Source organism: Triticum urartu, chromosome 1A, assembly GCF_056163025.1.
Source record: "Triticum urartu cultivar PI428250 chromosome 1A, HENAU_Tu73, whole genome shotgun sequence".
Lineage (NCBI taxonomy): Eukaryota > Viridiplantae > Streptophyta > Magnoliopsida > Poales > Poaceae > Triticum > Triticum urartu.
The window spans coordinates 589,644,988-589,660,538 of NC_141873.1; the positions used below are offsets into that span (position 1 = coordinate 589,644,988).

Here is a 15,551-nt window from a genome sequence, read left to right on the forward strand (position 1 = left end):
TAAATACAATATAATCGACATTGATATTCATGACTTCATGCACATTGCAAATGAAATTGGCTTCACATATACACATTCTAGTTTTTTTTTAAATCACATATGAACAACATACACATGAATCATCCATTTAACATGTGGGCATGCATATAAACTTACGTTTGGAAATTGACATATGAACCATCCATTTCAAATTGACTTTGAATCAAAAGGAAATGGAAATAACCTTCGACTACAATGGTGGGGGCGATGTTGCTTGGCTTTGCTGCGGGTATCGGGATCTGGAGGCATGGCAACGTGCTGCTGTGGCATTTGGGATGGGCAGGCGATGAGGGACATCACTAGGGAGATATGGGGCATTAGTGTACGGAGGTGGGTGTCAAAGTGTCGGTGCATGGCAGCAGATGCACGCCATCATCGTCATTGCAACAGGAAAGAGGCGGGCGTGGTAGGGCGAGGGTGTGAGCGGGAACGCCTACATGTAGGGTTTTAGGGACCTCCCTGTAATAGAGATTTCGGCAGGGCCTTGGAGTGTTTTGGAAGTGATCACCCAACTCTCAGTCTTCGATCACCTGACCTACATAGTGGACCTAGTCGGGAAAGTGACCAAAAGTAACCGATTTTGTTAGTTTGGGTTTTGTACAGTTTGATAGCCAAGGGACCAAAAGTTATCAACATGATGAATGGATGGACGAAAAAACATACTTTCTAGTAAAAGTCAAGGGGATAATTGAGACGATTTATCGACAAACTATAGTAAACAATCACAAAGGATTAGGTCTTGCAGAGTGATCGGAACATGAGAAACTTAATTATAACTAGACCTAGTGGGTGGATATTGATCATTCACCTTGAGCCCTCTGCTAAAACCGAAGGGGAGCATTCATCATGGATCTTGAGCTACAAGGATGCATGCACAAGGAGTTGAGGTAGCTAGCGGCCGTTCCACCAGTCATGTTTCATGTAACACCAATCGTTGAAGTCATCCAGCCCGTTCCTTGGTTTGAGGCGTACGTATCTCCTTGCTCAACATCTGCAGGCCGTCCACAGTCGTACACACCAGAGTAAATACCCCCCAAATTTTCACGAATCGCTTCATCCTCTCCATCCTCCGCCGCCGCATCCTAGTTAATAATCAAGCGACCCATCCATGAGAAACGACATGACAATGACATGATATAATAATTTATACAGTACGTAGTAAGCAAAGAACAAACCAGTAGACATCATTGGGCCTTGGCTGGACTTGCACCGAGAGCAGCTCCAGCAGCTGTTTGTTCTCTCTGCCGACACCGCAAGGGAGATTGTACTCGGTTGCCAAAGAAAAGCCCATGTTGTAAAGCTCCTCTTTCTTCTCCTTCATCTCCGCCAAGCGGATCGCGAGAGGTTGCTTCCCCTCAGGGGCGGTGGCCTGCTTGCATGCATGCAGGGTGAAGAATATGAACGATGATGATCGACCACAAAATAGATAGATACAATCTTTCATCGCAGCACGACATTCAATCCAAGGTTGCACGCACGCTCGTGTCCGCGAAGAGCCGCCGTTGCGGATCCGAGAAGACGCGCCGCCCTTGCTCTTGAGTTCGTCGGAGCAGCATGCGACCGCCGAGCCTTAGCGCCGCCGCCGCCGCCGCCGCCGCCATGGCTATTAATCCTAGCTAGTTTCGATTTCTAGTTTTCCGGATCGGATCGGGTTTGGTCTGCAACGACCCACCACGTATTATACCTTTCGTTCCTTTTTAGAAGAAACGTATTATTCCTTTGGAGTCCGCCACCACCGACGTGGCCTTCGTTTCCATCTCCACCACGAGCACGTTTTTTTTTTAGAACTACCACGAACACGTAGCGGCCTGCCGGCCTGGATCATTCAAAGGAAGGAGATCAAATTAAGAGAGACTGACGCTAAGCCCCAAGGCAAAGAATCGGCCCAGGATACCTGGAGCGGCCTAAGCCCAATCTAGAAAGTTCACTTGGTTGGGCCTGGACCATGAAGCATACTCGGTTGAGCTGAGTATGACACCTTTATGTCTAAAAAAAAGAGTATGACACCTTTAGCGCCGGTTAGTGTTGTTTCGGTAGACAGCGCCCACGCCGGACCATGTACTCCGGAATTCATTGACGTTTGTACCTTGACATATTTTAGTGTTAGATTAGATCGATGCATCCGTATGGGCGTCAGTTATTCCGGATGAAGAAAACGCTTTCTACTTGGTTTTTTAGGCTTGCATCGGTTTTTTGAAGCTTCTAGAAGTTTTCAACCGAATTTCTCTGTCTTGATTTATTATTTTTCTATTCTTGCAATTCCCCATTTTTAAATGCATTAACTTATTTTTAAAAATTCATGAGATTTTTTTAAATTTACGCCTTTTAAAATTAATGAACTATTTTTGTACGAATATGGCAGCCCCGGGGAAAACGCAGAGGAAAAATATGGTACTTTAGAGGAAGACTCAGAAGAAGATTCAGAGAACGAATACGAGAGCCCAGAGGAAGATTCCATCTTTAAAAAAGAGGGTTTGATTGAGTATCGAGGAACAAAAGAATTTAGTCTAAAATACCAAAAAGAAGTAGATCGGTTTTTTTTCATTCTTCAAGAACTTCATATCTTGCCGAGATCTTCATCCCTAAAGATACTTGACAATAGTATTATTGGACTGGATACACAACTCACAAAAAATACAAGAAGTCGACTAGGCGGATTGGTCCGAGTGAAGAGAAAAAATAGTGAGCATTTTTAAATTCGATTTTTTGTTTTAATTAATGAATTTTTTAGATGCGCTCACTTTTCCGAAGTTTGTGAATCTTTTTTATTTTTTTATTTTTTTAATTCACAAATACTTTTTCAATTTGTGTTTTTTCAAAATAATGAAAAAATTGAAATTCTTGAATGTTTTTCATGTATATTTTGTTTTATCTATACTACTTATAAAAGAGCAAACATTATCTTCTCTAAGTGCATCGCACAAAACGTACACCGATACATTACGACCGCATGATTAGTCCTAATAAACTCAATCTAACGGCTAGCCTTAACCTAATTTGTTCTCTGTGTGCACTTAGCAATTTACATTGACTGACCGTACTCCACCGCGGAGGAAAATATGAAAGTCCACGCCCGGTCAATTAGGAAACTATAATCATGGACACTCCTATTAAGAAACTAATCACGGGCGCATCAAATTATTAGGAAACTAATCACAAACACATCTTATTATTAGGAAACTAATCATGGACGCATCCTATTATTAGGAAAATAATCACGCGCATCCTATTAGGAAATTAATCATGTACGCATCTAATTATTTAGAAACTAATCACAGACACATCCTATTAGATAACTAATCATGAACATATTTAATTATTAGGAAACTAATCACGAGCGCATCCTATCGTTTCGGGAATCGCTATCGCGAGTCGCCTGCCGTCGTCAGCCCACCACCCATGCGAGCCACAGTGGGAGACACGCGAGGAGGAGCTGTGGCTTCCTCCGAACAACTTCATGCACGTCCTGGCATGCTCTCCGGGAACCACCGGCATCCGCGTCGACTTCAGCTCCGTCCACAACACCCACGCTGACAACCACCCACCGCCGACGCCCTTTAAGTGGGGGCAACGTTGAGTATTCTGAACCAGTATAAGTGGGCCAAAAAAATCAAGTGTGGGGGCGCCCCGGTGCATTGAGGGCGCCGCCTCAAAGCTGGACGACTGATTCACCTGCATCGACAACGCCGCCCAGCTGGTGAGAGGACACGGTTGCCGCGGCCACTCGCAGGCCTGAATGACGGAGACGCTCGCCTTCATGCGAACGCGCCGCACGCACGACTAATCAAGTAAGCACCGAGTGTTGTTTTTTTTACTGTCATCGCTACCTCGCCGGTGGTGACACATCTAGAAGTACAGGAATTAGAGATGAGGCAATGAGAAACAAAGGCGCGCTGGAGCACACACAGTTGGGTTTCAGGCAACCAATGCCTTCTTTCTTTCTTTATTATTTTACTGATTTTCGCATACCTGTAACAGACATCCCTGTTTTTTTAAATATTGACTACTGGTTATTACATGGCCAACTCACGACTACACAATGAACTCACAGACAAATTCGCTGAACCAAGACCTTACTTGCAGTCATGAAATTACGTGAAAAAACCCCAGAAGTTTGCATAAGTTTTAGTGAAAAAAAGTTCGCATATGTTTTACTAAAAAAACCTGAAGTTTGCATAAGTGTATTTGTTTGTCCAGCAGATACATTGCAATTGTAATTTTACATGAGCATTTTCATACTGTCCTTATCTACAGTTGAGTTAACATGTTTTCCTGATAGAAAACTTGGACCACATATAAGAGAAGCAAAAAATGCATGTTGATTATGATGATGACGAATGTAGGATATTTTGTGGTCATGGTAAATTCTCATATCATTTATTTTATTTCATTATTGCACTCTACATTACATACTACGCACGACCACTTTGGTAGGGGTGACAAATTCGCATCATACAGAGAGACCAACCATGTTTCTCCGAATATCTTGAATCATGATCCTTATGACTTCATCTCTACTATTTATAAGAAGTACATTTTTTCATTTGACTATTTCCTGACTTGAGAGGTAAGGTATGTTTTATCCACTAGAGTTGCTAAAATTGGAAGCACATCTGCAGTTTTTTTCTTTCTAAACCGGCATTTGTTGGCCTTTTTTGCCACTGTTATTCTTACAAGTGGTAGCCTATGCATGTTGAAGACCATTTTCAAATTATTTATCTTCATATCATTATTACTACAAACTGAGAGGATATTTGTTATATTGTCAAAATTTTAGAATGTTGAGCCCTTAAAGAAATGTGTAGTACTCAAGTAACTGTTCCAAGTTGTTGTATTAATGCTTTTGTCCAGTGAATAACAAGTATAATTATGCAATTTATCACTGTAATTTTTATTTGGTTTACATGTTCTATTTTCATAATAAAGTAAGTCACTTTTCTTACTTCCAGACATTACGACACTTGTGTGCAATAGTAGAATCGGATGATCCAACTAGCATTTTTTGTCTTGTTTCACAGCTGATTCTATGCAGTCAAGACATCTCTACACTTCTCTATCTGACAATGGCTTCCTCTTTTCAACAAACCATAGAGGTCTCTTCCCACTATTGTGGTTGACACTCAATTGTAATAATAATTCTTGACTGGAGTTTGTTGGCACTGAAACGGTTCCTTAGCTTGTCCTAACTGACATTTTCATGTGTGATTATACTTGCATAAATGTGTGCATATGGAGAATCATGATAAATCTTCTAAATAATTTTGAGTTTTATACATTGGGAACACTGGGTGGTCTTTTAATACAGAAGACATGTTGATTAAGGAGAAACAATATTTCAAATTGTTTGTACAAGTAGGGAATAAGAGATTGTGTATTTTATAGGGAAAATTCAAATTTATGAATAAGTTGTCTTGTATTAAGTTTAGTATAGTGTGTTAATCCAAATAGATGCGTGTTGCACGTGCACACTTATTAGTTTAAATTGACGTGCGTTGCACGTGCACACTTACTAGTCTATAGAAAAAACAAAAAGTGATTTTTGTCTGAACTACTGTTTTAATGTGACACCACTGTTTTTATGTGCCTATCGAGCGATCGAGCAAAAGCGAATCACCCAGCGAGGCGAGTGCTATTAGGCCACGCAGCCTGTTGGGCGTCAGCACGGGCGCTAGGGGCGAAACATCGCCTTAAGCGCTAGGGAGGATGTCTCCTCAGTTGAACTGTTGACGTTATGAAACTATTAGGGAGTTCCCTATATGACGCATTAAGCGTCAAACTATCGGACCAGGAATCCTAATCGCCTTATAGGTCCACTTTTGTGGAGCAAAGTCTGTAATGATCTGAACAACAGCTATACTTTTGTAACTCCAAAAATTCTGAAAACTTTAGAAAACGTTGGAAATTTGTATATCAATCATGTTTTAAAGTTTCAGAATTTTATCACGTTCTAGTGAATTATGAAAATTCCAGTACTTGGCGCAAAAGTTTTTTTATTTGCACAAAATCAAGTCAACCATCATCCACACTATCCCAAAGGCTTTACTTGGCATTTTATTGAAACAAAAGTCATAAAACATGATTACTATAGTAGCTTAATAATGTGAACACATAAAAACAATAGGTATAAGTATTGGGTTGTCTCCCAAAAAACGCTTTTCTTTAATGCCTTTTTAGCTAGGCATTTCAATGATGCTTATATAGAAGTACAAAATTGAAACATAACGGGAGCATCATGAATCATATGTTCCTCTCTCATAATAATTTTCAGTAGCATCACGAATGGATTCATCAATATAGCTAGCACAGAAAACATTCTTTTCATGATCTACAAGCATAGAAAATTTATTACTCTCCTCATAAGCAATTTTATTCTCATTCATAATAGTGGGAGTATCATCTGAAACTCGAATACTATAAATTGTTTCCACATTAAAAGAGTAATGTTTAGTAAAAGGGTATTCATAATTATTACAAGTTTTATAAGAGTGATCATCACTACTTTTTATAATATAAGTATCATCACAATAATCATTATAAGTAGCAACTTTGTTCTCATCATAGTCAATTGAAACCTCTTCTAAGACAGTGGAATCATTACTGAATAAAGTCATGACCTATCCAAATCCACTTTTATCATTATAATAAGATTCAACACCCTCCAAAATAGTGGGATAATCATTATCAAAAGTGGACACTATTCCAAACCCAGTTTCATAAATATTGCAATCATCATAAATATGAGGGTGCAATCATCATAAAAAATGAATCATTCAAAGTATGGGGACTAAAAAGATCATCTTCATTAAGCATAACATCCCCAAGCTTGGGACAAACATTAATTGCAGCAAATAAATTCTCAAACATGTCATTCTCATCAAGCATAACACCCCCAAGCTTGTGGCTTTGCATATCATAAACATAATCACTCTCATCATTAATAGTATGAATAACACCAATAATATAACAATTATTACCATCATAATTTTCTAAGTTGATGCCAAAAATATTTTCAAGATTATAAGAAGTATCATTATTTTCCCAATCATAATCATCACAACGAGTAATAGGCATAACAAAATCATCCTCAATAGTTCCTTCGGACATTGTACCATAAGACAAAGAAGCAATATCATCATCAAGTGTATCATCTTCTATAATTATTTTTGATCATTCTCATGAGGCACAACAATAATAGGAGCAACATCATTTGGGAGGGATACCTTTTTACCTCTACAATTTCTTCTTTTCTTCTTCTTCACCACATTATGTGTGGGTTTAGTTAATTTTTCCGAGCTTCTTATTGATGAGATTGGTTGAATAGGGAGTTCTTTCTCGAAACTTTCATCATGAGAGACAATAGGAGGGAAAGTGGAAATCTTTACCCTTTCATTAGTATTCCTTTTATATTCTATTGGTTTTCCTGACTTTCTATAGTTGACTATATAAGCATTCTCATTACAATTTACCACACAAAACATATAGATTTCCTTTAGATTAGTTTCAATGTCGTCTATGAGAATGAATACTTCAAACCAACTGTTTTTATGTGTCAATTATTCACTCCCAAAAATAGACAAAGCTCATTATAAAGTTCAAGAGTGATCAAGTTATTACAATATTTGGCCATGATTCGATCATGAAAAAGTATGCATTGAAAATTAAGATGACCAACCTTATTGCAAAGTTCACAAGTAATGGTATGAAGAGAGCATAATTTTGTAGCAAATTTATCTATCACTTTAAGGAACAAATTGGTTTTATCATGTTTATGCTTCTTACAAACTCTACCATCCCTATAAGGCATGTCTTCACAAAGTCTTTCCATTCCACAAAAAATGACATGCTTGTAAGAAAACTTTTTATCATGACTAGTGCAATCATCATTAGTATTTGGATATTCATCGAGTTCATACTAACGACATTGCAATCATGCTTATCATTCATGGATTTTATGCCAAACATTTTATTGAATTCTTGTTCTATCAATTGAGCACAATTTTCCGATTGATACGTATCCAACGTATCTATAATTTATGAAGTATTCATGCCACGTTTACAACAATTTTATATGGTTTTGGTATGATTTGATTAGAACTAACCCGTACTGACGCTGTTTTCAGCAGAACTACTGTGGTGTCATTTTTTGTGCAGAAATAAAAGTTCTCGGAATGGGCTGGAAATTTATGGTGATTTTTATGGACCAAAAGAGACCCCCGAGGCATCGGAGTTGGGCCAAAAGAATCCCGAGGTGACGATAAGGTAGGGGGTGCGCCCTACCCCCCGGGAGGGTGCTCCTGTCTTGTCGCTGCCTCGTGGACCCTCTTTACGTGAGACCGACACCCAAAATTCCTATAAATACCAAACCCCCCCGAAAGAAACCTAGATCAGAAGTTCCGCTGCCGCAAGCCTCTGTAGCCATGAAAAATCAATCTAGGCCCTCTTCGGCACCCTTCCGGAGGGGGCCATCATCACCGGAGGGCATGGAGGAGGAACCTGGAGGGGGCCACCATCACCATGGATGCAAAGGATCAGATGGAGAGCCTCTCCCCGTCTAGGGGGGGAGGCCATGGAGGAGGAAGCACAAGGGGGAGACTCTATCCCCCTCTCCCTCGATGGCGCCGGAGTGCCACCAGGGGAACCATCTCCGCGATGATCGTCTTCATCAACATCACCATCTTCATCACCTTCCTCATCTCTTTTAAGCGGTCCACTCTCCCGCACCGCGCTGTAATCCCCTACTTGAACATCATGCTTTATGCCACATATTATGATCCAATGATGGGTTGCCATCCTGTGATGTTTTGAGTAGATTTCTTTTGTCTTTTGGTTGATTGATGATCTAGATTGGTTTGAGTTGTATGTTTTATTTTGGTGCTGTCCTATGGCGACTTCTGTGCCGCGCACACGTGAAGGATTCCCGCTGTAGGGTGTTGCAATACGTTCATGATTCGCTTATAGTGGGTTGCTAGAGTGACAGAAGTTTGAACCCGAGTAAGGGGGTTGTTGCATATGGGATAAAGGGGACTTGATACTTTAATGCTATGGTTGGGTTTTACCTTAATGATCTTTAGTAGTTGCGGATGCTTACTAGAGTTCCAATCATAAGTGCATATGATCCAAGTAGAGAAAGTATGTTATTTTATGACTCTCCCTCATATGAAATTGCAATAATGATTACCGATCTTGTTAACAATTGCCTAGGGCAAATTCCGCACACCGACCCATCCTTATTCCGCACTCGCTATTTATAATATATAGTAATGTATTCTAACTTTATGTTAAAAACACCTATTTTTATATTTTAGTTCTCCTATACCATGCAAAGTTATCCTCTTCATACCCACAACATGGTTTTATTTCTCATTTCTTGATGACAGCAAACGCTCGGTATACGTAGAGTTGTATCGTGGCAGATATGACTTGAGAGAATATTGATCTTACCTTTAGCTCCTTGTGGGTTCGACACTCCATACTTATCACTTCCATCTTTGAAAATTCCTACGATGATTCCTTGCACTTGGTGATACGTCTCCGTCGTATCTACTTTTCCAAACACTTTTGCCTTGTTTTGGACTCTAACTTGCATGATTTGAATGGAACTAACCCGGACTGACGCTGTTTTCAGCAGAATTGCCATGATGTTGTTTTATGTGCAGAAAACAAGAGTTCTCGGAATGACCTGAAACTCCACGGAACGTCAAGTTAAAAATAATAAAAAATCCTTGCCAAAGATGAAGACCAGGGGGCCCACACCCTGTCCACGAGGGTGGGGGGCGCGCCCCCCTACCTCGTGGGCCCCCTGGAGATCCTCCGACGCCAACTCCAACTCTATATATTTGCTTTCGGGGAGAAAAAAATAGAGGAGAAGAAATAATCGCGTTTTACGATACGGAGCCGCCGCCAAGCCCTAAAACCTCTCGGGAGGGCTATCATGTAACCGAGTTAGTTTTGTTAGGGTTTGATCCCTAATATCCACTATGTTCTGAGATTGATGTTGCTATGACTTTGCTATGCTTAATGCTTGTCACTAGGGCCGAGTGCCATGATTTCAGATCTGAACCTGTTATGTTTTCATGAATATATGTGTGTTCTTGATCCTATCTTGCAAGTCTATAGTCACCTACTATGTGTTATGATCCGGCAACCCCGAAGTGACAATAATTGGGACCACTCCCGGTGATGACTTTAGTTTGAGGAGTTCATGTATTCACTATGTGCTAATGCTTTGTTCCAGTTCTCTATTAAAAGGAGGCCTTAATATCCCTTAGTTTCCGTTAGGACTGCCATGGGAGGGTAGGACAAAAGATGTCATGCAAGTTCTTTTCCATAAGCACGTATGACTATATTCGGAATACATGCCTACATTACATTGATGAATTGGAGCTAGTTCTGCGTCACCCTATGTTATGACTATTACATGATGAACCGCATCCGGCATAATTATCCATCACCGGTCCAATGCCTACGAGCTTTCCATATACCGGTTTACGCTTATTTACTTTTCCGTTGCTACTGTTACAATCACTACAAAACATCAAAAATATTACTTTGCTTTCATTAGTCTTTTGTTACCATTACCACCACTATCATATTACTTTTCTACTAAATACTTTGCTGCAGATATTAAGTTATCCAGGTGTGGTTGAATTGACAACTCCACTGCTAATACTTAAGAATATTCTTTGGCTCCCCTTGTGTCAAATCAATAAATTTGGGTTGAATACTCTACCCTCGAAAGCTGTTGCGATCCCCTATACTTGTGGGTTATCACTTGGGCATTATCACCGATCCATCATTTTTCAAGAAATACATTATAAATACGAATAATATGAGGCAACCTCAATTCCATTTTTTGTCATTTTCTTTTATAAACCAAATTACTGATAAAACAAGAAACTAAATGATTCAATTGCAATATTTAAAATATACCTTCAAGCACTCACCTCCCCGGCAACGATGCCAGAAAGAGCTTGATGTCTACTACACAACTCAATCTTGTAGACTCGTGTTGGGCCTCCAAGCGCAGAATTTTGTAGGACAGTAGCAATTTTCCCTCAAGTGGATGACCTAAGGTTTATCAATCCGTGGAGGGCGTAGGATGAAGATGGTCTCTCTCAAACAACCCTGCAACCAAATACAAGAAATCTCTTGTGTCCCCAACACACCCAATACAATGGCAAATTATATAGGTGCACTAGTTCGGCGAAGGGTTGGTGATACAAGTGTAGTATGGATAGTAGATATAGGTTTTTGTAATCTGAAAATAAAAAAACAGCAAGGTAGCAAGTGACAAAACGGAGCACAAATGGTATTGCAATGCTTGAAAACAAGGCTAGGGTTCATACTTTCACTAGTGCAATCTCTCAACAGTGCTAACATAATTGAACCATATAACAATCTCTCAACATGAGATAAAGAATCACTCCAAAGTTCTTACCTAGCGGAGAAAATAAGATGAAATTGTTGTAGGGTACGAAACCACCTCAAAGTTATCTTTTCCGATCAATGTATTGAGCCATCCCTATAAGTGTCACAAATAACCCTAGAGTTCGTACTAAAATAACACCATATGATACGCATCAACCAACTCTAATGTCACCCAGATACTCCAATGTCATGACAAGTATCTATGAGTTGATTATTCGATATGCATCAAACAACTTCAGATTCATAATATTCAATCCAACACAAAGAACTTCAAAGAGTGTGATATGTTCATTTTGCATCATGCTTTTATATTGATATTTATTACATTATGGGCTGTTATTACACATTATGTCACAATACTTATGCCTATTCTCTCTTATTTTACAAGGTTTACATGAAGAGGGAGAATGCCGACAGCTGGAATTTTGTGCTGGAAAAGGAGCAAATATTAGAGACCTATTCTGCACAACTCCAAAAGCCCTGAAACTTCACGGAGGCACGTTTTGGAATATATAAAAAAATACTGGAGAAAGAATCAACCAGAGGGGGCCCACACCCTGGCCACGAGGGTGGGGGCGCGCCCTACCCCCTGGGCGCGCCCCCTGCCTCGTGGCCCCCCTGGTAGGCCTCTGGTGCCCATCTTCTGCTATATGAAGTATTTCACCCTGGAAAAAATCATAAGCAAGCTTTCTGGACGAAGCACCGCTGCCACGAGGCGGAACCTGGCGAAACCAATCTAGGGCTCCGGCGGAGCTGTTCTGCCGGGGAAACATCCCTCCGAGAGGGGGAAATCGTCACCATCGTCATCACCATCGATCCTCTCATCGGGAGGGGGTCAATCTCCATCAACATCTTCACCAGCACCATCTCCTCTCAAACCCTAGTTCATCTCTTGTATCCAATCTTTGTCCCAAAACCTCAGATTGGTACCTGTGGGTTGCTAGTAGTGTTGATTACTCCTTGTAGTTGATGCTAGTTGGTTTATTTGGTGGAAGATCATATGTTTAGATCCTTTATGCATATTAATACCCCTATGACTATGAACATGAATATGATTTGTGAGTAGTTACGTTTGTTCCTGAGGACATGGGAGAAGTCTTGCTATAAGTAGTCATGTGAATTTGGTATTCGTTCGATATTTTGATGAGATGTATGTTGTCTTTCCTCTAGTGGTGTTATGTGAACGTCGACTACAGGACACTTCACCATTGTTTGGGCCTAGAGGAAGGCATTGGGAAGTAATAAGTAGACGATGGGTTGCTAGAGTGACAGAAGCTTAAACCCTAGTTTATGCGTTGCTTTGTAAGGGGCTGATTTGGATCCATATGTTTCATGCTATGGTTAGGTTTACCTTAATACTTCTTTTGTAGTTGCGGATGCTTGCAATAGGGGTTAATCATAAGTGGGATGCTTGTCCAAGTAAGGGCAGTACCCAAGCACCGGTCCACCCAGATATCAAACTATCAAAATAATGAACGTGAATCATATGAGCGTGATGAAAATTAGCTTGACGATAATTCCCATGTGTCCTCTGTTGGAAATATTCCCTAGAGGCAATAATAAATTGATTATTATTATATTTCCTTGTTCATGATAATCGTTTATTATCCATGCTAGAATTGTATTGATAGGAAACTCAGATACATGTGTGGATACATAGACAACACCATGTCCCTAGTAAGCCTCTAGTTGACTAGCTCGTTGATCAATAGATGGTTACGGTTTCCTGACCATGGACATTGGATGTCGTTGATAACGGGATCACATCATTAGGAGAATGATGTGATGGACAAGACCCAATCCTAAGCATAGCACAAGATCATGTAGTTCGTATGCTAAAGCTTTTCTAATGTCAAGTATCATTTCCTTAGACCATGAGATTGTGCAACTCCCGGATACCGTAGGAGTGCTTTGGGTGTGCCAAACGTCACAACGTAACTGGGTGGCTATAAAGGTGCACTACGGGTATCTCCAAAAGTGTCTGTTGGGTTGGCACGAATCGAGACTGGGATTTGTCACTCCGTGTGACGGAGAGGTATCTCTGGGCCCACTCGGTAGGACATCATCATAATGTGCACAATGTGATCAAGGAGTTGATCACGGGATGATGTGTTATGGAACGAGTAAAGAGACTTGCCGGTAACGAGATTGAACAAGGTATCGGGATACCGACGATCGAATCTCGGGCAAGTACAATACCGCTAGACAAAGGGAATTGCATACGGGATTGATTAAGTCCTTGACATCGTGGTTCATCTGATGAGATCATCGTGGAGCATGTGGGAGCCAACATGGGTATCCAGATCCCGCTGTTGGTTATTGGCCGGAGAGTCGTCTCGGTCATGTCTACGTGTCTCCCGAACCCGTAGGGTCTACACACTTAAGGTTCGGTGACGCTAGGGTTATAGAGATATTAGTATGCGGTAACCCAAAAGTTGTTCGGAGTCCCGGATGAGATCCCGGACATCACGAGGAGTTCCAGAATGGTCCGGAGGTAAAGAATTATATATAGGAAGTGCTATTTCGGCCATCGGGACAAGTTTCGGGGTCACCGGTATTGTACCGGGACCACCGGAAGGGTCCCGAGGGTCCACCGGGTGGGGCCACCTGCCCCGGGGGCCACATGGGCTGTAGGGGTGTGCGCCTTGGCCTATATGGGCCAAGGGCACCAACCCCAAGAGGCCCATGCGCCAAGAGATAAGGGAAAGGAAGAGTCCTAAAGGGGGAAGGCACCTCCTAGGTGCCTTGGGGAGGAGGGACTTCTCCCTAGCCGCACCCTTCCTTGGAGGAAGGGCCAAGGCTGCGCCCCCCTCTCCCTTGGCCCTATATATAGTGGGGAGAAGGGAGGGCAGCCCTATCTAAGCCCTGGCGCCTCCCTCTCCCTCCCGTGACACATCTCCCTCCTCCCGCAGCGCTTGGCGAAGCCTTGTTGGAATCCCGCTACTTCCACCACCACGCGGTCGTGCTGCTGGATCTCCATTAACCTCTCCTTCCCCCTTGCTGGATCAAGAAGGAGGAGACGTCGCTGCTCCGTACGTGTGTTGAACGCGGAGGTGCCGTCCGTTCGGCGCTAGGATCATCGGTGATTTGGATCACGACGAGTACGACTCCATCAACTCCGTTCCCTTGAACGCTTCCGCTTAGCGATCTACAAGGGTATGTAGATGCACTCTTCTTCCCCTCATTGCTGGTTTCTCCATAGATAGATCTTGGTAGCACGTAGGAAAATTTTGAATTTCTGCTACGTTCCCCAACATCCTCGGGAGCGTTTTCCCTCATATAAGAGTTTGTCCAGGCTTGTCCTTTGCTACAAAAAGGATTGGGCCATCTTGCTGCACCTTATTTACTTTCATTACTTGTCACTCGTTACAAATTACCTTATCACAAAACTATCTGTTACCAATAATTTTAGTGCTTGCAGAGAATACCTTACTGAAAACTGCTTGTCATTTCCTTCTGCTCCTCATTGGGTTCGACACTCTCACTTATCGAATGAACTAAGATAGATCCCCTATACTTGTGGGTCATCAAGACTCTTTTCTGGCGCCGTTGCCGGGGAGTGAAGCGCCTTTGGTAGGTGGAATTTGGTAAGGAAGAATTTATATAGTGTGCTGAAATTTACTGTCACTTGTTACTATGGAACATAATCCTTTGAGGGGCTTGTTCGGGGTATCTTCACCCCGACCAGTAGAGCAAAGAGTTGCTCCTCAACCTACTGAACCTACTAAAAATGTTTACTTTGAAATTCCTTCCGGTATGATAGAGAAACTGCTAGCTAATCCTTTTACAGGAGATGGAACATTGCATCCCGATTTGCACCTAATCTATGTGGATGAAGTTTGTGGATTATTTAAGCTTGCAGGTATGCCCGAGGATGTTATCAAGAAGAAGGTCTTCCAATTATCTTTGAAGGGAAAGGCATTGACATGGTTTATGTTGGGGAACGTAGCAGAAATTCAAAATTTTCCTACGTGTCACCAAGATCTATCTATGGAGAGACCAGCAACGAGGGGAGGGAGAGTGCATCTACATACCCTTGTAGATCGCTAAGTGGAAGCGTTCAAGTGAACGGGGTTGATGGAGTC

The 15,551-nt window shown here is 41.5% G+C and overlaps 1 protein-coding gene across 1 annotated transcript; it reads right to left on the minus strand.

Moving 5' to 3' along the window:
* Nucleotides 1-834: 834 nt before the first annotated feature.
* Nucleotides 835-1,787, minus strand: LOC147993189 (uncharacterized). The gene is made up of 3 exons (XM_087542499.1): nt 1,518-1,787; nt 1,215-1,408; nt 835-1,121 (listed from the first exon to the last, which is right to left on the minus strand). Exons 1-3 carry the CDS (start codon nt 1,638-1,640, stop codon nt 980-982), a joined length of 459 nt encoding a protein of 152 aa, XP_087398625.1. The 5' UTR covers nt 1,641-1,787; the 3' UTR covers nt 835-979.
* Nucleotides 1,788-15,551: the final 13,764 nt, after the last annotated feature.

Coding starts and splice junctions, on each gene's coding strand:
- LOC147993189 (XM_087542499.1), bottom strand. CDS start 1,640: ATGGCGGCGGCGGCGGCGGCGGCGGCGCTAAGGCTCGGCGGTCGCATG. Junction 1,409..1,517: donor GGCTCTTCGCGGACACGAGC/GTGCGTGCAACC, acceptor GCATGCAAGCAG/GCCACCGCCCCTGAGGGGAA. Junction 1,122..1,214: donor AGGCCCAATGATGTCTACTG/GTTTGTTCTTTG, acceptor ATTATTAACTAG/GATGCGGCGGCGGAGGATGG.